The sequence below is a fragment of the Scardinius erythrophthalmus genome, assembly GCF_964197995.2.
Source record: "Scardinius erythrophthalmus genome assembly, chromosome: 8".
Classification (NCBI taxonomy): domain Eukaryota; kingdom Metazoa; phylum Chordata; class Actinopteri; order Cypriniformes; family Leuciscidae; genus Scardinius; species Scardinius erythrophthalmus.
Genome location: NC_138228.1, coordinates 44,352,984 through 44,379,717, shown reverse-complemented (window position 1 = coordinate 44,379,717; position 26,734 = coordinate 44,352,984). Strand labels below are relative to the sequence as shown.

Below are 26,734 nucleotides of genomic sequence, written 5' to 3'. Positions count from 1 at the left end.
TTTGGCAGCGTCTTGTGACCTGTTTGAGTTGTTTGGGTATCACCCCGGCTCGGTTTCGACATGGGAAGGATGCCTAAAAAACAAGCAGACACACCTCACTGTTGGACAGAAAGCTAATCTCGGGTGTTAACAGCTGCCAGACCAAAAGAGTGAACTGTGATTTTCCTTAAACTCAAAAACATATCCTTCCGTCTTCTTTTTGGCTTTAGAGGTCCAATAAATACCTCATTACATCTTCACTTTACCATATGTTCAGATATTGTTCGTTTGAGTAGAGTATTATTGGTTTCACTGTAAATCTCAGGCCATATTCTTTTTGTGTTGTGATAGTAAACTGTTTGTGTCCGTATTGAGACGCTCCTCAAGCCCACTCTCTCACCCTCTGTGTATGGGGCATCCCACTGGCTTTATCCAATTGGCTTGCTGACCGCCTCCCCTGTCAGAGTCCATAATAATACTGGTAATGTCACAGTCAGTGCGTGTCAGTCAGAGAATACGCTGGCTGAGAGAAGGGGGACACAGAGAGAGTTTGTTACTGAGGGAATAATTGATTCTGCACAAGGAAACACTCAATAAAGGTAATATGACTTGTGTTGGGTGTGTTGGGTTGTGTTGGGTGTGTTGGGTTGTGTTAGGTTGTGTTGGGTTGGGTGGCATTGCTGCGTGCACAAGACTCTCAGATTGACATGGAAACTTTAGTACAGCTATATGAATATGGGTAGGATTGACTTGGTGATTGGAGTATTTGCACAAATCTGGGGGAAAAAATCACTGTTTTTGGTGCTTTCATTGATTTTGGCTGCTGTACATTTCTTTCATGTGTGCAAATCAAGTTATTAAACGTTCATAATAGAAGAAACTCTGATAAAGATTTTAAACTGCAGATTAGATGAAGCTAACCTGAGTGTCTTAATGTTCCTCATACTTGCTGAAAGGCACTGAAATGTTGAAATGTTGAGGTGTGTGTGTGTGTGTGTGTGTGTGTGTGTGTGTGTGTGTGTGTGTGTGTGTGTGTGTGTGTGTGTGTGTGTGTGTGTGTGTGTGTGTGTGTGTGTAGTCTGACACGGTTGCGACAGCTGTGGCTCTGGTCATAAGATCGGTCTCACGGTATTGTGTGTGGTTCATGGCCCAACATACATGCCATAGTTAAGATTGCAGCATGTCATGAAATACAGTGAGTGTTAAGGACAAGACCCTTCCTACAGGATCATATTCATCAAGAACCAAGATTTTAAAATGCAGACAGTAATTTCATAATGACTTCTATTGTCTATTGAAATATGCCTAACATACTGACAAGCATATGGTAACCAAAGTATAGCCTACTTTAATGTCATTTCTGTCATGTTTTTACAAATATTACTATGTAATTAAATATTTGTTATGATGAGATTGTAAATTCATACATTTAAAATATATTAACTTTATATTAATATTAAATAACCAGTAAAACTTTTAATTTAACATTATTACAAAGTGCATTTAGTAACTTTATTTTACTGTCCTTGTTACATGCTACATGTACTTATAGTAATGACAGTAAATTATGCATAATTACATGCAACTAAACCAAACCCTAATTCTAACTTTTAAGTGCATTAATTGGTATTACTCATTACTTAATTGAACAATGACACTGTAACAAGGACACCATACAATTAAAAAAATTAAAAATAAAAAGTACAGTCACAAGAAAAAGAAACAAGGAAACCATAAAATAGAGTAAATATATATATATATATATATATATATATATATATATATATATATATATATATTATTTTTAAAGTGTACTTAAGTGTTAAGAAACGTCATGAAAGTGTACTCTCGTTCCCTTGACCTCTTACTTCATTAATAGTATATTAGGCGCAATTTTATCAGTACAATTAAGCACACTTCTGTTTCAGGGGAATCTCTGAATGACTTGCAGACTCTGTCAGCGATGTTTGATATGTTTTGATGCTTCATGTGCATCACTGGAACAGAGAGCACATATCCAGCTCCTCCCAACACAAGTATGGGAATAATGTGTGTGTGTGTGATACCAGTGTCATTCCTGCCACGTTTCAGGAGTCAGATGTGTTAATGGGACACCGGTGCACTGAGGAGCGAGTCGGGGTACGGGGGGGATGGCGATGTCGCTATAGATAGGCTGTGATGCCGCTGAAATATGCAGACTCTTTCACGCGAGTCAGATTCTGTTTGCAAGAGGAACAACCACATGCTGTTGGAGTGTGTATGTGTGTGTGTGTGTGTGTGTGTGTGTGGGGGGGGGGGTTCGATCTTCAGCTGGCTGGCAGGAGCCGCCACTGGCATGTCACGTGACCATACAACAGAACATAATCAACAGATGCATTTTGAATGAGCTAGAGAGGGAGGAACACAAAAATAAATGGTTTCTGAAACTTGCCAATAAGGCAGACTGCCAGCCGAACACTGACAGGTCACGTGACATGCCAGTGGCGGCTCCTGCCAGCTGAAGATCGAACCCCTACTGTGCTGATGTTCAGGCTGATGCTGCTGTTGTGGATGAGATGATGTAACCTTCACTAATTTTGTCCATTATTATATAGGCTACCGCATTGCCAAAAAGTATGGTGTCATTGCAGAAAGTGTCAACATACTTTTTATATCTTCAAATCTTGTATAGCTTTATGATTTTAAAACCTAACAACTGTGTGTGTGTGTGTGTGTGTGTGAGAGAGAGAGAGAGAGAGAGAGAGAGAGAGAGAGAGAGAGAGAGAGAGAGGGAGAGAGAGAGAGAGAGAGAGAGAGAGAGAGAGAGAGAGAGAGAGAGAGAGAGAGAGAGACACACACAAACACACACTTCAATGCAACTCAACATTTCAGTGCCTTCAGCAAGTATGAGGAACATTACGACACTCAGGTTAGCTTCATCTGATCTGCAGTTTAAAATCTTTATCAGCATTCAGAGAGAGAGAAAGAGAGATAGAGAGAGAGAGAGAGAGAGAGAGAGAGAGAGAGAGAGAGAGAGAGAGAGAGAGAGAGAGAGAGAGAGAGAGAGAAATATTTCGCTTGTAAAGTGTGCCGCCCACCACTTGGACAGATGTTTTATTTTCCAATGCAATGACATTTAAAATATTCAAGTGTGCAAATACTTTTTGGAGATGCTGTAAGTTAATACAAAAAATGTGCATGAAAGTGGATGAAATGCTCTATATCATGCTATACCAACAGTAAAAAAGTTCCTGGGAACTTTGGACTTTGTAGGTACAGAGTTCCATGTTTTTTTAACATGTGAACTTAATAAATCCTTGTCTTGAGCAAAATAAGCAAGCTGACATTCAGTACAATATTTTATTTGGAATATATACAAATGTCAATTATGTCTTTTAGTTTGTCAAGAGATTGTAAGTGCCGTTTTTGAAGAGTGCGCATGTGCAACGGTGCTCTAGTAGGCTAGCCTATGACTGAATCTGGAAATAAAGCAAAATAACTGAGAAAAATTAATTTGAGAATTAGTCCTCAGATGCCATGGATGTCCGTAATTTCTAGCAAAAAAAATAATAATAATCTGGCATTAATTCGATCTCAAATAGATGAATTAAAATAAGTTATTACTCCACACATGCATGATATCATTAATAACCAACGTGGTTGAACGACAAATCTGCAAAAATACGGTTTCGGGAAACAGTCGTGATTGATTTGATGGTAGTTAAGCAACGAGTTACGTCGTTGTACAGGAAACGCATCCCTGCACTAACTACTAACTAACTTGTTTTTCTCTCAGATTTGGTGTTGGGTGTTATTTTATCTCGAGAAATAGTTTCCTGTTTAAAGGGAGGCATTTCCTCCTTGGCTTTACACACCCTCAGGAGAGTCCAGTCCATCGTGTGTGGCTCCCCTGAGGCCGGACGTACGTGCCGAGTGAAAATACTCTCAATTACTAACTGAGAATGGGATATTTTCCGCTTCATATTTTTCCCCCTTTTAGAAGCTACTTTTACCCACACAGATAATGAAAGAAAGATTTAGATTTTATAAATGTCAGTTTCTCATTTCCTTGAATCTGATTGGACATAAATAGAGGACAAGTCACCAATATTTTTGCCATATTTTCCTGGGAGAGAGAGAGACTGTAATTTTTATATGAGTGCATATATGCAATGAATTTACTTAACATTTAGGTGGACAAAAACAAGACCTCCAGCTAATGCATATTAAAAGTTTCAAAACTCTAATTTTGAGTCATTTAAATTTTGTGTCTGCATTAGGAATTATGTTAGTTTTTACAAAGGACTCTCTGCACGTTTGCTTTTATAACGGACTCTCAGTTTTGCAGAATGCTAAATTAAACCACCAAAAGATAGAATTTTTAGAGGTGAACCTTTTTGCTCATGTATCAAACTATCAATCATAATCAAAACTCGTTTTCTGAGCATCCAAATTCAGTCTCGGATCTTTTCTGAGAATGTCAGCAATGCCGAAACAACCGCAGCCATCGGTGACTTAAACCGAGTAGTTAACCTTGTTTCTCAGAAACACAAAAAGCTATTCAGATCTGTAAATTAAGATATCTTCGTGAACCTTCTCAAAGTTTCACACAGTGTTTGTTTATTTTAGAGCATTGTATCTCAGGACACATAATTATCCTTGTGTCTTTGTTTGGATTAGAGATGGACAAATACACATGTTGGCAACTGTTGGCTTATGGCATTGGTCCAGTTGTTGTTCTCGTGCCATTATCAAGTGCCTATTCTCATACCAAATGATCTTGTGACTGTATTGAATCAACAGAGACAGAATTACACCCCTGTCCTCTGCTGTCCCTGTAAGTGGCAGGCATGTGTGTTCAATAGGACATAATAGAACAGAGGAGGTTGAGGCAGTTGGTTTGAATCAGAAATTAACTCAATTTGTATTAATTTCATTAATGTAGATAAAAAAGGTACAATTATATATCAGTCAAAAGTTTATAAATCAGTTTATATATCAAAAGGTTATATATCAGTCAAAAGTTTGGACACTCTTATTGTTTACTCGTTGGTATTTATCTGACAAACTACAGCTACAAGTTTTATTTGACTATGCAAAAATAAAATGTATAGGAAAAACAAAATGCTCAAGGGAAAAACCATACATACGTTCTCTCTTGTTTTTGCATGTGTTCATAATGTCTTTGTCTGATAGCCTGGGCAAAACTTATGTCCACAAAACATTTGGGTAAAACATTTGGGTTTAGTGTCCAATTCTCACTATTAAATAGTTGCTTATTAGCATATTACTGAGATATTGGCTTTTTATTAGTACTTGTAAAGCACATATTAATGCCTTATTCTGCATGACCATATTCAACATCCCAAATCCTACCCAATATCAAACGTAACAACTACCTTACTATCTATTAATACGCAGTAATTAGGAGTTTATAGTTGAGGTTGTAGTTAATAGTTAGTTAATAGTGAGAATTGGACCCTAATCTAAAGTGTGAGCAACAATTGACTCCAAGCTCAAATAATATACATAATACGCTCACAAAACATTTGAATAAAGGCTAAGATTTCCTAGGCTGGTGTAAGCCCATTTATCGGTCCAAATGGGGGTTTACGCCAGAACGGGTGAAGGTCTCTGCGTGTTACTGTCTTTCCACGTGGCAAAGTAATTTAATTCCATTTAAGCTTTTCTCTGACTCCATTTTATCATGACGTCGAATTTAAAGTCCACGTGAACCGGAAGTTGCAAATGACTTTTCTCCAGTATTGAGACATATTTCCCAGTGAAAAGGAATATTGAACAGAGGGCAGGGTTTTACTCTAGCGCTCCTCCTCTCAATCTCTCGCTCATTACAGACTAATGGTTTGAGGGGAGTGGTTAAGCGTTTCCCAAACCAAGCCGTCAAACCTACGTCATCAGAGAAGGAACGCCATTCCAGACCGGAAGCAACTTTTCAGACTTTGATTAAAGATTACGACGGCAAACAATTTTTTTCTGTGTATTTACTTGCACGGATTAATTGTTCACCACAAGACTAGTAGTATGCGCTAATTTTGATTTCAGTTGGACTTTAAGTTAGATTGCCACTTGGTTATTGGTCAATTATATAATAGTTTAGCAATACATTTGATTGTTCTATTTAACTCTTTACTTATATTTTACCCATTCATATTAGGACGCTCATGTCACTCAGAGGTCCTCACGCCTTGTTTAACATGGGTCTCACGATCACAAGCTCACCAGCTTCGGTCACCAAACAGAGGTAATTGCTATATACCTGAGATCGGTCGCATTCACACTTACACAATCAAAGATACTTTGGTATAGCCCCTGTGATTGCATACACTTGAAATTAAAATAGCCTAACGTTTACTTCAGAAGAGGTATGGACACTACTACAAGTATAAGTCAACCAACTTTACTTGTCTTATAATAGCTTTGGAATGGCCATGCCGTGGTTTCCCACGTACACTTATCTAACATTAAATTAAAACAGAGGTAAGACACACCCAGATTTAGGTTGGTCAAGCAGTATTTTTGCTGCCCTAAATGGAAATTCACTTCTTGTCTTTGCAAAACACGTACACTTGAATTCGTGCTAAATATTAGTCGTCACTAATCTGGCGCCAAACTTCCGGTAACATACGAATCCGTTTAATCTACTTGGGAAAACATTTTTCAGAGTCAGTCGGAATTAAAATCAAATGTAACCATTTATTATGTCAGGTAAATGTATCAAGCCAATTTCGTAATCAGTTCAAAGATAATAAATACAAAACATCAAATGCTCTGGAATAAAGAGAGAAGATGCGAACCTGACATAATAAAATACATTAAGTGTTTTGCATACACTCAGCATCACGGGCTAATTTGAGTTACAAATCGCCCTGAGCCTTTTGTTGCATTTCTTTATATAGACAGAAACTTCTTTCACATGGAAACAGTTGCTAACAGTGGGAATTTGCATTCATAGTTTACACCTTTTTGGCAGGTTGCCATTTGCCTGGAAGACACCCCCTCCTCTGTGTGCGAGTTATCTCTAAACTCTTAAATACCTTATTACCTTTTGGTTTACTTCTTTGGGAATGAGACCTTTATACCAGTCGCACTGAGACATTTCAAATGACACCAAACATGTGTAATACTGTATGATAATAATTCACATTAAACCATATAGATTCTTGGGTGAATTTTGGTGATCATGAGAGAGAAGGACTGGGGGAAGAGGGAAAGAGATGCAGAAAGAGATGTAGATTAGGATGATTCTGAGGTGAGACTTGCGTCTCGATAGTGCACAAGAGTGAGTTCAAATGTTCATTTCCTTTGTTCTCTCAGAGAGTTGCCCTCTCTTGCAGTTTTTCCAGTCTTACACTGGGTATAATTTTTGGCCACTACTGTAGAACAAAACATTTTCTTTAAAAAAAAAAAAAAAAATCATTATGATAGACAAGTTAAATTTGGTGTGTTCTGAACTGGAAAGTCACATTTTAATTTCCCTCTGTATCACTGTTCTCAACGTTACACATCAGTTCCCTAGACTAGAGAACAGTTGGTGCCATTAATCTATGTGTTAATGAGCTTTTCTTACTTCCAGACAAACTTTTAACTTTCTCAGCTTCTTTCTCATGTACTAAGTATTAATTATAAAACGGGAGCATTCGATAGCTGTGCATAAGTGGCGTTATGTTTGGCTGAGGTGTACCTAGCTTGATTATTACTTGTACACCAGCATTTGTAGGATTTCTAGTGTTAACAGCTCTGCACATGTAGGCCCGCGTGTTTATATAAAGATCAGATATGTGCAGCACCATCCCAGTCTTCTGTCCCCTCCTCTGGACACATAGCATCACAGGGAACAGCTGCCATTTTCACTCACAAACAAAAACACGCACAAATACACACACACACACATCCATCGATTTTCAAAACTGCTTGTCCTTTGTAGGGTTGTGGGGTGTTAGGACGTTGGCAGGGAAACACTCTGGAATGATGGCCAGTCCATCGCAGGCACACAGACATGCATAAACAAATATTAATTTGCCTGATTTATGCAGTTCCTTTTAAAGGACACCTACTGTTTTTATTTGATAAAAATGACTGTAATAATGTATTTAAAAAAAAAAACATGAGCAGTATAACATGAGTTACATTAATGGGGTTGTGGGACTAAATAGGACAAAAAACATTGGGAAGCACACAGCTGGTACAGCATGATAAAAGAACACCTGCTAGTGCCATGTTATGTGTGCCGGTCTTGTGTAACAGGTTATTCAATGTGGGTGTACGAGCACATTAGAAATTACCCACTCGCTGGTGTACAGATCTCTTAAGGTATGCACTCTTACGACAGAGACAGATACCAGACACCCCTGGCGAATGAGGAATGAGAACCATGCAGATTGAGAGAGGACACCAGGCCTACTAACCTGATGATCTTTTTTTAGTCTCAGAGATAACAACACAGTTGATATAGTGTGGGTTATGCCAGCCAACGCAGGAGACATTATGCATTAAGGTCTTGTAATATCATTGAAAGAGTTTGAAAATTGTTCAAACGGATCACAGATAAATAAATAGTCTATTTAAAAGTATGATAAAGAACCTGTTTTTCACAATGGTGCATGGTATAAATTAATGTTAATTTAGTCAGCTATTTTTAAATTTAGTCTTAGTCCGGTTTCAAATGTACTTTTTAGTTTTTATCACATTTAGTCATCTTGTTCTGTTGTTGTTTAGTCAAGTTTTAGTCAACTAACGCCCGGTTTCATAGACAAGGCTTAAAGCTACAATATTTAATTTTTTTCACCGCTAGGGGTCGCTAACCTCTTACAATAACAAAGGTGTAGGTTGATGACGCAGTGAATAAGTGGAATCATGGAACTTGCCGTCACGCTGATGGATCTAATAATGTTTATGGATGAGTGAATACATTCATATGCAGGGCGCGATTGCTAATAAGAGACAGATATCAGCGCCACACGCGAGTCCCTTATTCTAAAGGAACGAGAACATTTCATTCTACCGAACTACACACAAGTGCTGAATTACTACTCATATGCGTCAGTTTATTTGACGAATTAAACTTGTGAGGTAACGCAGCGCTGTTTCACTTGGTCTACACTATCACAGTAAACTGCATTTGAGTGTGTCGTGTTAGTTTGTTGGCTGAATGAGACTAGCAGTAAACTAGATCAACATTAGAATAACATACTGATCACATTCTAACATTTCATCATGTTGAGCTATATAAGATTGATTTGTTTTATGTACATTTGCTCACCTGTCTAATAAAGTACATGCAAGAGCGGCGTCCCTGTCAAGTCGTCAAGCTCGCTCAAGTCCAAGTTAGTCGCGGACGTGGTGCTCTCGGCATCTCGAAAACGCCGATATTGATCCTCGTTTTATTTCTCCTTTTGTCCCAAAGTCTGCTTGCCATGGTCCATAATGTTTGAAGAAACAACTACAGCGTGAGCGTGCCGCTAGACATTACGCAGTTGTCCACGTCAGTCGCCATGGTTACTATGCCAGTACGAGCGGAAACCAGGGATAACGCGGATATTACGTCATTGACAGGCGACGAGTGAACAGGGACGGGCACTATTTAAAATTGTGAATTTCTCTGAATTTACATAAGCACACAATTGAAAGAAATACATAACACTGTGCAAGTGGTTTTTGGATATTTTGATAAAAAAGTCTTACATATTTTTAGTCTTTACACTACCTTTAAGCTAGTCTCAAACTAAAATGCATGTTTGAGCTGTTTTAATTGAAAGCAACCTGCACTGACAAATCTTAAAATATGTCAGTGTCATTGTTTTGTCAAGATGCACATCAGTAATGTTTTTTCTAATGCATGGTTATAAAAGCCACTAATTGAACTAAGGCCTAATCCTGGCTTAATCTAAGCCCTGTATGTGAAACCGGGCCTTAGTGTATAACAATTATTTTTCTCAAAATTATAATCAAGATTGTTGTCATCTGAGAAATTTACTCTCAACATAATGAACTCTCTCTACATTAACAAACTTGTCTCAAAAATTAAAACAGTAAAATTACTAATAGTAGGTTAATTCCAATAATTCCAAATTACAGTAATGTTTTTCTATTAAAACAACAGCAAAAAGACTTTCTGTTGTCACACAGAGTTGCGTGAGTGCGTTTATTAAGCAACCACAATCGCAATTATAGTCGAGAGATGTTTGGGTTTATTACAGTTCAGCTCTAATTGGAGGATTTAAAATCTTGACATCTGGCAACTGCAAACATGAAACCCTGTAAGAGAGGCTTGTTAAAAACATGTTCCCTGACAACATTCAAGAAACAGCTGAAAACCCATCTCTTCCGTGAGCACTTAAAGGAGAACTTGGTAGCTTTTTTAACTTAATAAAACTGTCTAGAAATCATTTGGATGGTTAAACAACCTGTTCTGGTGATATTGGTGACTTTCCCCGCTCCCCCCAGCGTTCCCAGGCAGAAAACCAACCTTGCAACTTGTTCACTACCGTCCCGGCAAAATAGAAATTGGAAGTCTCGTGAGAAGCGAAAGCGAGAACGAGAACGAGCGCGAAACACAAATTGCTTTACGGCAATTCGACATAAACACACACGCATGTATGATGTATTACCAGATTACCCACCTCGGTAGACAAAGCTCCACGCGATACAGTTGGCTTGCTCCGATCAAAACAAACGCACATGAGCAGCGGTAGAGAAGGGGAGGAGGCCGCCGCAAGTGAGTTTTTTACGACTGTGTTGTGAAATATACGCCCCCCCCACAGCTGTAGGGGGAGCTCGTGGGGAAAACATGCGACAACAAAAGGGAAAATCAGCGAAGAAGTGACTAGAGTTCGCTAGAGTTGCCGAGTTCGGCTTTAACCTCATGAAAAAAAAAAAAAAAAACTTTCCCTTTAAAACCTCACTTATCGGGCTTATGCTACTCTGAATAATGCCTGAACTTCGTATTTTGAGCACTTCTTGCGTTGTTTTTGTTCTTGCCTCTTCATGATGACTCGCCTTAATTTAGTCCTAATTTGTAAGTCGCTTTGGATAAAAGCGTCTGCTAAATGACTAAATGTAAATGTAAAAACAGTCCGCAATATTACCAACAATTAATATTTTTTCATCAATGATATTGCATGTTGATATGGTCACAGTTATCATTTAATGACGTTGGTGTTGTAGTCTCGAAAAAAAGTCATAGATATTGTTAATGAAATTAACACTAGTGTAAATCAGCCGAATATTACAATAACAATAATACAGTTATTACAAACAAGTCATTTTGACTGACAGCTGCTGACATAAACCTGCTCTAATTTCAGACTCTGACAGAGAGGACAGTCATGGGAATCCAGAAGCCAGAGATTCTCCCGTAGGTAGCCACTTGCCAAACCATAACCACTTTAAAGTAAAGTGAAAGGCTGTTTTATTTTATTGATCATATCTCTGCCTTGTTTGCCACTTTACAATTAGGTAAAGAACAAAAGACGCTCTCCCCCCTCTGATAGACCTCCTTTTGGCCCTCATCTAAGTACACACCAGAGCATCTCTGCTGATGAACAGGACAGCCCAGAGCGAATTGTGAGTACAACAAATATAATGTAATTCCAAGCTCTATGTGATCCAGCCATGTGGAGATGTGGATTTCTAACCTCTCAATCTTAATTCCACATTCATTTCCCAGGTTCAGAAGGAAAAACTCCATGCAGAACTAAAACAAGTTTTGAGTCAGAAGAGAAGCCAGCTTAGAGACACCCAATCCACCCTCAGAGACATGGAGGAACCCCCCAACACAGACAATAAGAATGGGGTAAGAAAAAAACACTGTTGTGGAATACAATATGAACATCTTAAGCCCATATGTATACCACTCAAAGCATAATTAGTGTAATGTGAGACTAATAGCTTTTAGAAAATCTTAGAAACCTGTTTTTGAAATGAAATTACATGTTTGACCCTCACCCTTCACCATTTTTACTTTGTAAATGTTATGAGCAGGCGGAAAAGGATAACCAGCTCGTGGAAGTGGTTGTTGAAACACAGGCTGAAGTTGGAGCGAGTGGGTACAGTGTGGTGGGTGGAGGGGAGCGTGGCATCTTTATCCAAGAGGTCTTGAGAGACTCCCCAGCAGCGAAGCACCTCAGCCTACAGAAAGGTACCCAGGGACTGTATTTTACATTAAAAAAAAGTGCTATGTCAAATACACTATAAAGACGAGACACATGGGAGAAGCAACTTTAACCTCACAATCTTTAATGTGCAACATTTCCATGCTGAATACGGGTGTACTGAATTTAATTCCTAATGTACTAAGAGAAATCATGCAAGATATAAATAATTTTTGATGATGTGTTATTGCAGGAGATCAGCTGCTAAGTGCCAGGGTGTATTTTGATAACGTGAAATATGAGGACGCATTAAAAATTCTTCAGTGTGCAGAACCCTACAAAGTGTCCTTCTTTTTGAAGAGGACTGTGCCAGGAAGTGAAGTCAGCATACGTCCAGGTGCACAAAGTCTTGAGCTCAGAGGACCTAAGGCCAAGATGCAAAGAATGGTACATGCTGAAATATTGCTATACAATACATCCACAGTATTGCCCAAAGTGAATTCATGTTATTAAACCAAAGTAATTACACCAGTAGAAACTAGAAGGAATGATAACCTTTCTCTTGCAGAGCGTCAAAAGCGTGAAACCGTTCAAAGCCAAGAAAAGGAGAGGAGGAAGATTTGGATTGAAAAGACTGAAAGAGAACAAAAAAGCAAAAGCACGGGAAGAGCTGGACATTGAGGGCTCACCAAACAAATCTGACCTCAGTCCAGTTGATGTTGAGTTTGTATTCCCAAAGTTCAAGATGAGGAAAGATAGGAGGGCCACTGCAGATGTATCAGGAAGCAAGAAGAAGAAGAAGATCATACTTCCAAAAATAAAAGCCACGGATGCTGCTGTCGGTGAAGGGAATGTCAATGTAGATGTTGCAACACATGAGGGAGAGGCCTCTGGAACAAAGATGAAGGTCAAGGCGAAAGGTCCAAAATTTGGAATGAATTTCCCCAAACTGAAAAAGTCAAAATTAGATGTACAATCTTCAAATGACAGCTTTGAGGTGAAGGGCCTAGAGGCCAAAATTAAGCCTCCGTCAGTAGAGTGCGATTTGAACATGCCTCAGGGCAAAGCTGAAACTAACGTTCCTGATTTTGAGGTTAGTGTTAAAGGAAAAGGACAGGGTCCTGAGATAAAAATGCCAACGATGAATTTAGATGTCTCAGATACAAAGATGACAATCCCAAAGTTTAAACTGCCAAAGGTAAGACTTTCTTGTCATTCTGATGAAATTGATGGAGAGGCAAGTAAACAAATTGATACATATCAAAGTCAACTGAAAACGCCCGAGATTGACATCAAAGCACCAAATGTGGATTTAGACTTAAATCTCTCAAAAACTAAGGGCATGGCTGAATTCAAAGATGCTGAAAAAATCAACACGGCCAAACTTGACACATCATTACCAAAGCTTAACCTTGATGCAAAACTTGGAGATGACATTGATGGATCCATGGTCAAAAAGCATATGATTTCTCTCCCCAAACTTGACATTGCAGTGCCCAAGATAGAGACATCAGACGTGGACATGGATCTTCCTACATTAGATGTGACATTACCAAAGATGGCTGCAAAAAACATTGATACTGAGAGGCATGCAAGTACTGGGGTAAAATATGAAGTGACAAAATTAGACATCCCTCTTCCAAAAATAACATCCCCTGAGGGTGAAGTGATAGTTGTAGAACCTGAAGCAAAAACTGGAAAATTTCACAAGCCAAATATCATTATTTCATTACCAAAAGGTAAAGCAGAAGGAAAAGTGGAAGGTCATACTAAGAAAGGAGCAAAGGTCGACATTTCTTTACCAAAAGAATCATTAGAGGGGGGTGCTGATATTGAGGGCCAGTTTGGAAAAGGGGGAAAGTTTCAAATGCCTAGCGTAGGTGTCTCCCTACCTAATGTGAAATTACCTGAGCACGCCATTACTGAGGGGCCTGAAATAAAAGCAGGAAAATTGAGTGAGCCATCAATTGAAATTTCACTTCCTAAAGGCAAAACAGAGGGAAATGTTGAGGTTGGAGAACCATCTGGGAAAGGAGGCAAATTCAAAATGCCACATCTAGATGCTTCACTTCCAAAAATGAAATTATCCACAGGTAAAATCAATACTGAGGATCCAGAGGTCAAAGGTGAGAAATTCCAAATGTCATCCGTTGATATATCATTACCAAAAGGAAAAGTAAAGGCTGGTGTTGAGGTTGAGTGTCATTCTGGTCAAGCGGAAATGCCCAAAATTGATCAGAAAATGCCATTACTAGAGGGTAAAATCATTTCTGAAAGTCATGAAGTAAGCATTTCTGGAGTTGATATTTCATTACCAAAAGGAAAAACACATGAACACGTTAATCTTGAGGTTGAGCATGGAGATAAGTTTCAAATTCCTACATGTGATATAAGTCTACCCAAACTTAAATCAGGAGAAAGTGACATTGATGTTAAAAGACCCAATACCAAAGTTGGGAAGTTTCACATGCCAGAAATCGATATTTCATTGCCACATAAAAAAGATGAAAGTGATATTAATGTGGAACCCTCTGGTAAATGTGGAAGGGTTGATATCTCTCCGCCTGCAGTGAAAGCTTCTGGGGAGATTTCCTTGCCAGAAATGAAGTCATCCCAGGGTGACATTAGTTTTGAAGGGCCTGACAGCAAAAGATTCAACATGCCATCTGATGATGTATCATTTCCAAAAGTAACTGGCACTGGTGATGTTGATGTTGATGTTGATGTCAAGAGACATTCTGGGAAAATAGGGAAGTTCGATATGCCAAAACTGGTTATTAACTTACCACAAATGAAATCAACAGACAGTAAAATCAATATGGAAACACCTGAAGTGAAAGGTGGAGATTTGCCAGATGTTGACATTTCTCTTCCACAAGGAAAAGTAAAGGGAGATGGCAACATCAAAAAGGGAGGAAAGTTTCAAATGCCCAAAATAGATCTTTCACTTCCGAGGATAAAATCCAAACCAGTACAAGTCAATGTTGAAGGACGTAAGTTAAAAGGAAAAGGAAGCAAAGTTCACACACCTTCCATTGACATTTCTTTGCCTAAAGGTAAAGCTGAGACAGACATTGATATTAAAGGTCATTCTGGAACAGATATCAAATCTGAAATGCCAAAAATTGATAATTCACTGCCAAAACTAAAAGTTCCAGAAGGAAAAATGAGAGCTGAAGCTCCTCAGATCCCAGGAGGAAAGTTAAATATCCCATCAATTGAAATGTCCTTTCCAAAAGGGAAGGTAAAAGGACACACTGACCTTGAAGGCAAAATGACAGGGGCAAGTAAAGGTGGAAAGGTTCACATGCCCTCTATAGATATCTCTGTGCCAGGAGGAGGAGTAGGAGGAGATGTAGATGTTGAAGGACAAACAGAAAAAGGAGGAAAATTTGAGATGGCTACAGTTGATGTGTCCTTGCCTCAATTAAAACCATCAGGAGGTGAAATCGACATTGAGGGTCCTGATATCAAAGGTGGAAAGGTTCACATGCCCTCTATAGATATCTCTCTGCCAGGAGGAGGAGCAAAAGGAGATGTAGATGTTGAAGGACATGCAGGAAAAGGAGGAAAATTTGAAATGCCTAAATTTGATGTGTCCTTGCCTAAATTAAAACCATCAGGAGGTGAAATCGACATTGAGGGTCCCAATATCAAAGGTGGAAAGGTTCACATGCCCTCTATAGATATCTCTCTACCAGGAGGAGGAGCAAAAGGAGATGTAGATGTTGAAGGACATAAAGGAAAAGGAGGAAAATTTGAAATGCCTAAAGTTGATTTTTCCTTGCCTAAATTAAAACCATCAGCAGGTGAAATCAGTGTTGAAGGTCCTGATGTCAAAGGTGGAAAGGTTCACATGCCCTCTATAGATATCTCTCTACCAAGAGGAGGAGTAAAAGGAGATGTAGATGTTGAAGGACATGCAGGAAAAGGAGGAAAATTTGAAATGCCTAAATTTGATGTGTCCTTGCCTAAATTAAAACCATCAGGAGGTGAAATTGACATTGAGGGTCCCAATATCAAAGGTGGAAAGGTTCACATGCCCTCTATAGATATCTCTCTACCAGGAGGAGGAGCAGAAGGAGATGTAGATGTTGAAGGACATAAAGGAAAAGGAGGAAAATTTGAAATGCCTAAATTTGACATGTCTTTGCCTAAATTTAAACCATCAGGAGGTGAAATCAATGTAGAAGGTCCCGATATCAAAGGTGGAAAGGTTCACATGCCCTCTATAGATATCTCTCTACCAAGAGGAGGAGCAAAAGGAGATGTAGATGTTGAAGGACATGCAGGAAAAGGAGGAAAATTTGAAATGCCGAAAGTTGATTTTTCCTTGCCTAAATTTAAACCATCAGGAGGTGAAATCAGTGTTGAAGGTCCTGATATCAAAGGTGGAAAGGTTCACATGCCCTCTATAGACATCTCTCTACCAAGAGGAGGTGCAAAAGGATATGTAGATGTTGAAGGACATGCAGGAAAAGGAGGAAAATTTGAAATGCCTAAAGTTGATTTTTCCTTGCCTAAATTTAAACCATCAGGAGGTGAAATCAGTGTTGAAGGTCCTGATATCAAAGGTGGAAAGGTTCACATGCCCTCTATAGACATCTCTCTACCAAGAGGAGGTGCAAAAGGATATGTAGATGTTGAAGGACATGCAGGAAAAGGAGGAAAATTTGAAATGCCTAAATTTGACATGTCTTTGCCTAAATTTAAACCATCAGGAGGTGAAATCAATGTTGAAGGTCCTGATGTCAAAGGTGGAAAGGTTCACATGCCCTCTATAGATATCTCTCTACCAAGAGGAGGAGCAGGAGGAGATGTAGATGTTGAAGGACATGCAGGAAAAGGAGGAAAATTTGAAATGCCTAAAGTTGATTTTTCCTTGCCTAAATTTAAACCATCAGGAGGTGAAATCAGTGTTGAAGGTCCTGATATCAAAGGTGGAAAGGTTCACATGCCCTCTATAGACATCTCTCTACCAGGAGGAGATGTAGATGTTGAAGGACATGCAGGAAAAGGAGGAAAATTTGAAATGCCTAAATTTGATGTGTCCTTGCCTAAATTAAAACCATCAGGAGGAGAAATCAATGTTGAAGGTCCCGATATCAAAGGTGGAAAGGTTCACATGCCCTCTATAGATATCTCTCTACCAAGAGGAGGAGCAGGAGGAGATGTAGATGTTGAAGGACATGCAGGAAAAGGAGGAAAATTTGAAATGCCTAAAGTTGATTTTTCCTTGCCTAAATTTAAACCATCAGGAGGTGAAATCAGTGTTGAAGGTCCTGATATCAAAGGTGGAAAGGTTCACATGCCCTCTATAGACATCTCTCTACCAGGAGGAGATGTAGATGTTGAAGGACATGCAGGAAAAGGAGGAAAATTTGAAATGCCTAAATTTGATGTGTCCTTGCCTAAATTAAAACCATCAGGAGGAGAAATCAATGTTGAAGGTCCCGATATCAAAGGTGGAAAGGTTCACATGCCCTCTATAGATATCTCTCTACCAAGAGGAGGAGCAGGAGGAGATGTAGATGTTGAAGGACATGCAGGAAAAGGAGGAAAATTTGAAATGCCTAAAGTTGATTTTTCCTTGCCTAAATTTAAACCATCAGGAGGTGAAATCAGTGTTGAAGGTCCTGATATCAAAGGTGGAAAGGTTCACATGCCCTCTATAGACATCTCTCTACCAAGAGGAGGTGCAAAAGGATATGTAGATGTTGAAGGACATGCAGGAAAAGGAGGAAAATTTGAAATGCCTAAAGTTGATTTTTCCTTGCCTAAATTTAAACCATCAGGAGGTGAAATCAGTGTTGAAGGTCCTGATATCAAAGGTGGAAAGGTTCACATGCCCTCTATAGACATCTCTCTACCAAGAGGAGGTGCAAAAGGATATGTAGATGTTGAAGGACATGCAGGAAAAGGAGGAAAATTTGAAATGCCTAAATTTGACATGTCTTTGCCTAAATTTAAACCATCAGGAGGTGAAATCAATGTTGAAGGTCCTGATGTCAAAGGTGGAAAGGTTCACATGCCCTCTATAGATATCTCTCTACCAAGAGGAGGAGCAGGAGGAGATGTAGATGTTGAAGGACATGCAGGAAAAGGAGGAAAATTTGAAATGCCTAAAGTTGATTTTTCCTTGCCTAAATTTAAACCATCAGGAGGTGAAATCAGTGTTGAAGGTCCTGATATCAAAGGTGGAAAGGTTCACATGCCCTCTATAGACATCTCTCTACCAGGAGGAGATGTAGATGTTGAAGGACATGCAGGAAAAGGAGGAAAATTTGAAATGCCTAAATTTGATGTGTCCTTGCCTAAATTAAAACCATCAGGAGGAGAAATCAATGTTGAAGGTCCCGATATCAAAGGTGGAAAGGTTCACATGCCCTCTATAGATATCTCTCTACCAAGAGGAGGAGCAGGAGGAGATGTAGATGTTGAAGGACATGCAGGAAAAGGAGGAAAATTTGAAATGCCTAAAGTTGATTTTTCCTTGCCTAAATTTAAACCATCAGGAGGTGAAATCAATGTTGAAGGTCCCGATATCAAAGGTGGAAAGGTTCACATGCCCTCTATAGATATCTCTCTACCAAGAGGAGGTGCAAAAGGAGATGTAGATGTTGAAGGACATGCAGGAAAAGGAGGAAAAATTGAAATGCCTAAATTTGATGTGTCCTTGCCTAAATTAAAACCATCAGGAGGTGAAATCGACATTGAGGGTCCCAATATCAAAGGTGGAAAGGTTCACATGCCCTCTATAGATATCTCTCTACCAGGAGGGGGAGCAAAAGGAGATGTAGATGTTGAAGGACATAAAGGAAAGGGAAGAAAATTTGAAATGCCTAAATTTGATGTGTCCTTGCCTAAATTAAAACCATCAGGAGGTGAAATCGACATTGAGGGTCCCAATATCAAAGGTGGAAAGGTTCACATGCCCTCTATAGATATCTCTCTATCAGGAGGAGGAGCAAAAGGAGATGTAGATGTTGAAGGACATAAAGGAAAAGGAGGAAAATTTGAAATGCCTAAATTTGACATGTCTTTGCCTAAATTTAAACCATCAGGAGGTGAAATCAATGTTGAAGGTCCCGATATCAAAGGTGGAAAGGTTCACATGCCCTCTATAGATATCTCTCTACCAGGAGGAGGAGCAGGAGGAGATGTAGATGTTGAAGGACATAAAGGAAAGGGAAGAAAATTTGAAATGCCTAAATTTGATGTGTCCTTGCCTAAATTAAAACCATCAGGAGGTGAAATCGACATTGAGGGTCCCAATATCAAAGGTGGAAAGGTTCACATGCCCTCTATAGATATCTCTCTATCAGGAGGAGGAGCAAAAGGAGATGTAGATGTTGAAGGACATAAAGGAAAAGGAGGAAAATTTGAAATGCCTAAATTTGACATGTCTTTGCCTAAATTTAAACCATCAGGAGGTGAAATCAATGTTGAAGGTCCCGATATCAAAGGTGGAAAGGTTCACATGCCCTCTATAGATATCTCTCTACCAAGAGGAGGAGCAGGAGGAGATGTAGATGTTGAAGGACATGCAGGAAAAGGAGGAAAATTTGAAATGCCTAAAGTTGATTTTTCCTTGCCTAAATTTAAACCATCAGGAGGTGAAATCAATGTTGAAGGTCCCGATATCAAAGGTGGAAAGGTTCACATGCCCTCTATAGATATCTCTCTACCAAGAGGAGGTGCAAAAGGAGATGTAGATGTTGAAGGACATGCAGGAAAAGGAGGAAAAATTGAAATGCCTAAATTTGATGTGTCCTTGCCTAAATTAAAACCATCAGGAGGTGAAATCGACATTGAGGGTCCCAATATCAAAGGTGGAAAGGTTCACATGCCCTCTATAGATATCTCTCTACCAGGAGGGGGAGCAAAAGGAGATGTAGATGTTGAAGGACATAAAGGAAAGGGAAGAAAATTTGAAATGCCTAAATTTGATGTGTCCTTGCCTAAATTAAAACCATCAGGAGGTGAAATCGACATTGAGGGTCCCAATATCAAAGGTGGAAAGGTTCACATGCCCTCTATAGATATCTCTCTATCAGGAGGAGGAGCAAAAGGAGATGTAGATGTTGAAGGACATAAAGGAAAAGGAGGAAAATTTGAAATGCCTAAATTTGACATGTCTTTGCCTAAATTTAAACCATCAGGAGGTGAAATCAATGTTGAAGGTCCCGATATCAAAGGTGGAAAGGTTCACATGCCCTCTATAGATATCTCTCTGCCAGGAGGAGGAGCAAAAGGAGATGTAGATGTTGAAGGACATAAAGGAAAAGGAGGAAAATTTGAAATGCCTAAATTTGACATGTCTTTGCCTAAATTTAAACCATCAGGAGGTGAAATCAATGTTGAAGGTCCTGATGTCAAAGGTGGAAAGGTTCACATGCCCTCTATAGACATCTCTCTACCAAGAGGAGGAGCAGAAGGAGATGTAGATGTTGAAGGACATGCAGGAAAAGGAGGAAAATTTGAAATGCCTAAAGTTGATTTTTCCTTGCCTAAATTTAAACCATCAGGAGGGGAAATCGACATTGAGGGTCCTGATGTCAAAGGTGGAAAGGTTCACATGCCCTCTATAGATATCTCTCTGCCAGGAGGAGGAGCAAAAGGAGATGTAGATGTTGAAGGACATAAAGGAAAAGGAGGAAAATTTGAAATGCCTAAATTTGATGTGTCCTTGCCTAAATTTAAACCATCAGGAGGTGAAATCAGTGTTGAAGGTCCTGATGTCAAAGGTGGAAAGGTTCACATGCCCTCTATAGACATCTCTCTACCAAGAGGAGGTGCAAAGGGAGATGTAGATGTTGAAGGACATAAAGGAAAAGGAGGAAAATTTGAAATGCCTAAAGTTGATTTTTCCTTGCCTAAATTTAAACCATCAGGAGGTGAAATCGACATTGAGGGTCCCGATATCAAAGGCGGAAAGGTTCACATGCCCTCTATAGATATCTCTCTACCAGGAGGAGGAGCAAAAGGAGATGTAGATGTTGAAGGACATAAAGGAAAGGGAATAAAATTTGAAATGCCTAAATTTGATGTGTCCTTGCCCAAATTAAAACCATCAGGTGGTGAAATCAATGTTGAAGGTCCCGATATCAAAGGTGGAAAGGTTCACATGCCCTCTATAGATATCTCTCTACCAGGAGGAGGAGCAAAAGGAGATGTAGATGTTGAAGGACATAAAGGAAAGGGAAGAAAATTTGAAATGCCTAAATTTGATGTGTCCTTGCCTAAATTTAAACCATCAGGAGGTGAAATCGACATTGAGGGTCCCAATATCAAAGGTGGAAAGGTTCACATGCCCTCTATAGATATCTCTCTACCAGGAGGAGGAGCAAAAGGAGATGTAGATGTTGAAGGACATAAAGGAAAAGGAGGAAAATTTGAAATGCCTAAAGTTGATTTTTCCTTGCCTAAATTTAAACCATCAGGAGGTGAAATCGACATTGAGGGCCCCGATATCAAAGGTGGAAAGGTTCACATGCCCTCTATAGACATCTCTCTACCAAGAGGAGGAGCAAAAGGAGATGTAGATGTTGAAGGACATGCAGGAAATGGAGGAAAATTTGAAAAGCCTAAAGTTGATTTTTCCTTGCCTAAATTTAAACCATCAGGAGGTGAAATCAGTGTTGAAGGTCCTGATGTCAAAGGTGGAAAGGTTCACTTGCCCTCTATAGATATCTCTCTGCCAAGAGGAGGAGCAAAAGGAGATGTAGATGTTGAAGGACATGCAGGAAAAGGAGGAAAATTTGAAATGCCTAAATTCGACGTGTCTTTGCCTAAATTTAAACCATCAGGAGGTGAAATCAATGTTGAAGGTCCTGATGTCAAAGGTGGAAAGGTTCACATGCCCTCTATAGATATCTCTCTACCAGGAGGAGATGTAGATGTTGAAGGACATAAAGGAAAAGGAGGAAAATTTGAAATGCCTAAATTTGATGTGTCCTTGCCTAAATTAAAACCATCAGGAGGTGAAATCAATGTTGAAGGTCCTGATGTCAAAGGTGGAAAGGTTCACATGCCCTCTATAGATATCTCTCTATCAGGAGGAGGAGCAAAAGGAGATGTAGATGTTGAAGGACATGCAGGAAAAGGAGGAAAATTTGAAATGCCTAAATTTGATGTGTCCTTGCCTAAATTAAAACCATCAGGAGGTGAAATCAATGTTGAAGGTCCCGATATCAAAGGTGGAAAGGTTCACATGCCCTCTATAGATATCTCTCTACCAGGAGGAGGAGCAAAAGGAGATGTAGATGTTGAAGGACATGCAGGAAAAGGAGGAAAATTTGAAATGCCTAAAGTTGATTTTTCCTTGCCTAAATTTAAACCATCAGGAGGTGAAATCAATGTTGAAGGTCCTGATGTCAAAGGTGGAAAGGTTCACATGCCCTCTATAGATATCTCTCTATCAGGAGGAGGAGCAAAAGGAGATGTAGATGTTGAAGGACATGCAGGAAAGGGAGGAAAATTTGAAATGCCTAAATTTGATTTTTCCTTGCCTAAATTAAAACCATCAGGAGGTGAAATCAATGTTGAAGGTCCTGATGTCAAAGGTGGAAAGGTTCACATGCCCTCTATAGATATCTCTCTACCAGGAGGAGGAGCAAAAGGAGATGTAGATGTTGAAGGACATGCAGGAAAGGGAGGAAAATTTGAAATGCCTAAATTTGATTTTTCCTTGCCTAAATTAAAACCATCAGGAGGTGAAATCAATGTTGAAGGTCCTGATGTCAAAGGTGGAAAGGTTCACATGCCCTCTATAGACATCTCTCTGCCAGGAACCACAGATTCTAATGCTAAGACCAAAGCAACTACTGGTGCCAAAATTAGTGACTCAAATGTACCTGAGGCCACTTTAAGTGGTAACATCAAGCTGCCAACTGTGAAAATACCAACTGTCGACATATCTGCTCCTAAAGTTGACCTGGACTTTACTCTTCCAAGGGCAAAGGGCCATGATAGAGACAATATTGAACTTCTCAAGGCGGAGGGTGGAAGACCATCATCCGGTGCAAGTTTTGATATTCCAGACATCTCTGTAAAAATGCCCAAAATTTCACTCCCTAAATTTGGCAGAAAATTGAAAAGTGGAGACAAACTAGAACTAGAGAGTCCTGGCTTATCTATAGGCTTGGACATAGAAAAAACATCACCATCAGTGGAAACTGAAGCCAAAATGAATAAGTCCAAAATCAAAATGCCATCCATTGGAACACCTAAACAGGATATTGAAATAATTGGCCCTGAAGCTGAAATGAAGATAAAGGCAGACGCTGGAGAAATTACAAAACCAGACATCAGAGTGGAGGGTCCTGATGACAAGGTCAGATACAAGCTCAAATTCCCCAAATTCAGGACAACTACTCCAAAAGCAAAGCTCAAAGATGTAGAAATAGATATGCCTGCAATGGATAACAAAGGAAAGGTCAAAATACCAGCAGTTGAGATATCATTGCCAACAGCAAATATTCCAGAATGTGAGGTATTGCTTCCAAAAACTGAGGTTGATGTATCTGAAGCAGATATCAGAGGTTATGAGGGCAGTTTAAAAATTCCTAAGATGCCAACTATTGGCATCTCAGTTCCAAAAGTTGATTTAGATGTTTCCTTGCCTCGGGTAAAACATAAACCAGAAGACTCAAAATCTTCTGACTTAAACATTGATAGTCATAGAGGTATGGTAAATATCCCCCATGTTAAAATCCCCAAAGTAGACCTTTCACTTCCACATGGAAAAACAGGTGACACAGGTATCCATGAGGTGGAGATTGGAAAGAGGGGTAAATTAAGGATGCCAGAAGTGGAAATAGCATTACCTCATGTGAAAAATACACATACACATACAGACACATCTAACGCTGACATTGAAATGAAAGGTGAAACAATTTCAGTGCCTAATGTTGATATATCTTTGCCTCATGGAAAAACAAAAGAAACTGACAATCCTGATTCAGAATTTGGAGCTAAAGGAAGTAAATTAAAAATGCCAGACATCACAGTGCCTAAGATAGATTTATCGCTACCTCGTGGAAGCAAAGGAGAAAGTCATGCACCAGATTCAGAACTAGAAGGTGGAAAATTAAAGATGCCAACAGTTGATATATCCCTTCCTAAAATAAAATCTAAAGACGTTGCTCCAGATCTTCAGCCTGGTGAAGGAAAAGGTAAAGTCACGATCCCTGGAATTAAACTACCAACAGTTGATATCTCATTACCTCATGGTAAAATAGAAGACATTGATACTCTTGAACTGGGAGCGTGTGGCAAAGAAGGCAAATTCAAATCGCCTAATATCAAAATTCCAAAAGTAGATATATCATTAGAAGGACAACAAGAGAAAACTAATGTGGATCTAGAGTTGGATCTTGGCTTATTGAAAAAAGGAAAAAAGAATAAAAAGAATAAAAAGAAGACTGAACTTCCAGAAGTTGATCTTAGCCCCACTGCACCAAAAGAAAAAATAAAAGGGACAAAAGTTAAAGGTTCAAAATTTAATATTGGAATGCCAAAAGTAAAAGTATCTGGATTAGAAACTGACATAACCAAGCCTGGAAAAAAGGACGCTACATTTATAAAAGGAGGAACTGATGCAAACTTGACAGCTGATTTACCAGCACCAAAGATTCCCGAACTTGACTTTGACATTGAGACTGGCCAAGCTGACACTAATCACTCTGAAGAAGATAAAAAGCAGACGGGTAAAGTCAAAATTCCAAAGTTTGGGATCCCTCTGCCATCTTTAAGTTCACCTGAAGTTAACATCACATCATCTCAAGTAAAAGGTCACTCTATAAACGTAGACTCTGAGGTAGAGTATGAGGGCCCACGTATGCCAAAGGTAACAAAAGCTGTATTTGTTATGGTGAATCCACAAACAGAGAGCGCTGCTAGTGTAGGTGGTGAAGCAAGTGCAGAAATTGGAGATGAGAAGCTCAAGCTGCCAAAGATAAAAATGAAGTCGAGTTCTGGCAAGTCTCGACCTGAAAAGGGGAATGCAGTAAATTTGGAACAGGAGGTTGAAACTGAAGGAAAGTCAAAAACTGGTAAGCTTAAATTGCCCAAAGTCACATTTTCATCTGGGCAGAGAGGATCATTTGATGTAACACCAAGTGGGTCTGATGATGGAACAAGTCTAAATGGTGACAAAGATGAAAAAGCAATGTTTGGAAAGCTTAAATTGCCCAAATTGGAGTTTTTCTCACCCTACTCAAAAGAGACAGTTCAAGAAGAGGAAATGGAAACAAGCATGACACGTCTCAGGAAGGAGACCTCTGGGGAAAGCAAAGAGAGCAAGGAGACAAAGACAATATCAGGCACAGTGAGAGAGACTGATACTTTAGTATATTCAAAAGCAAGGACTGAAATGCTAGCAGAACGGGAGGGATCCGAGTCGCCAACAGCTACAGTATCATCTGCGTTTGTCTCCGTAAAGAAGAGTGAAGAAAGACAGGAAACAACATGTTTCAAAGTACCCAAGTTTACCCTCAGTCCCCATTCTACTGGCATCCTGCACATCACACCAGAAAGCTCTCCGAAAGGAAGCAAGTCCTCTCTTCATTGCTCTAGTGAGGAAGCCTCTGGAGGTTTCTATGTGAAGATGCCTAGCGTTGAATATTTGACCCATGAAATGTCCTCAGAGCATCTGACTACTAAAACAGAGGGAACTCTTACTGTAGTGACTAAGACAACAAAGTATACAGAAACAAAAAGTAGCAGTTCGAAACAGTAAGCATCTCAGTTACAGAACAAGACATACAGTTGGAAGTGGAATAATATATAGGCCATATCAATATTTTTATATGTGGCAATTATTTCAGTATAATTTATTATTTTTATATATTTTCTTTGTTTGCTTAAATAATAACACAACTTATGCATAATGAAAATGTTGCTACAAAAAGAGTACTATTAAATTACTGTAGACTTTATTTTCATGTTTTGTAACTTGCCCCTCTGTATGACACTTTGAATTGATATATCTGTAAAGATTTTTCTCTGTAGATAAGAAACATACAACATAGGCACAAATCTGTGCAAAACAGACGGATACAGATATTTAGACATATTACTTTTATTTTTGCTTATGCTTTTATTGTGCACTCTTATCACAGTATGCCATTTAAATGATAGAATTTTACAGCATTTTGGAAAAATTGCTTTGCTTTTTTGATGCCTGGTTTGTCTATGTGTTTTTTTTTTTTTTGGTTGTTGTTATGGAATTCTGTTTATTTTAGATACTATTAGAAATATATGTACTATTTTTACATATTTATATGCATGATCTGTACAGATAGGACTCTAAAAAAAGGAAGCCTGTGATGTTGAGTATTTTTGTGATACATATTTTTGTCATATTTAAGTTTTTTTCCATCAGATTTTCTAAGGATTGTGATATGCTGTACCAGATTGCCTTTCTCTGTTTGAAAACACTGAGTGTGAAAGAAAAAAAAAAGCATTTTCTTTTTAAAATTAACTCTGGTGTTGATGGATTTAGCCTACATGCTAGGAATATGTATATGCATATTATATTTAAGGCAGGTTTCAGTACTGAACTGCATGTTTGTAATGTGTTGATTTTCTGAAAGTCATTTAGATGATGCTTATCTCCATCTAATGCAAAAATAGAATACTCAAATAAAATATTAACATTTTAA

General features: G+C 39.0%; 1 protein-coding gene across 4 annotated transcripts; it reads left to right on the top strand.

Moving 5' to 3' along the window:
* The first annotated feature begins 441 nt into the window (after positions 1-441).
* On the top strand, positions 442-26,734 carry prx (periaxin). Of its 4 annotated transcripts, none has more exons than XM_081372872.1 (8): positions 442-578; positions 11,283-11,332; positions 11,434-11,541; positions 11,645-11,770; positions 11,959-12,115; positions 12,322-12,515; positions 12,637-17,947; positions 18,143-26,734. In XM_081372872.1, exons 4-8 carry the CDS (start codon positions 11,735-11,737, stop codon positions 25,807-25,809), a joined length of 13,365 nt encoding a protein of 4,454 aa, XP_081228998.1. In that variant the 5' UTR covers positions 442-578; positions 11,283-11,332; positions 11,434-11,541; positions 11,645-11,734; the 3' UTR covers positions 25,810-26,734. The 4 variants fall into 4 exon arrangements, with proteins under 4 accessions (XP_081228998.1, XP_081229000.1, XP_081228999.1 ...); XM_081372874.1 differs by having other exon boundaries at positions 12,637-21,514; positions 22,052-26,734; XM_081372873.1 differs by having other exon boundaries at positions 12,637-21,514; positions 21,881-26,734.

What these genes read in the sequence shown, in the direction of transcription:
- prx (XM_081372871.1), top strand. Translation starts at nt 11,735, where the DNA reads ATGGAGGAACCCCCCAACACAGACAATAAGAATGGG. An exon ending in ACACAGACAATAAGAATGGG is followed by an intron (nt 11,771 to 11,958) that starts GTAAGAAAAAAA and finishes TGTTATGAGCAG; the next exon opens with GCGGAAAAGGATAACCAGCT. An exon ending in AGGCCAAGATGCAAAGAATG is followed by an intron (nt 12,516 to 12,636) that starts GTACATGCTGAA and finishes TTTCTCTTGCAG; the next exon opens with AGCGTCAAAAGCGTGAAACC.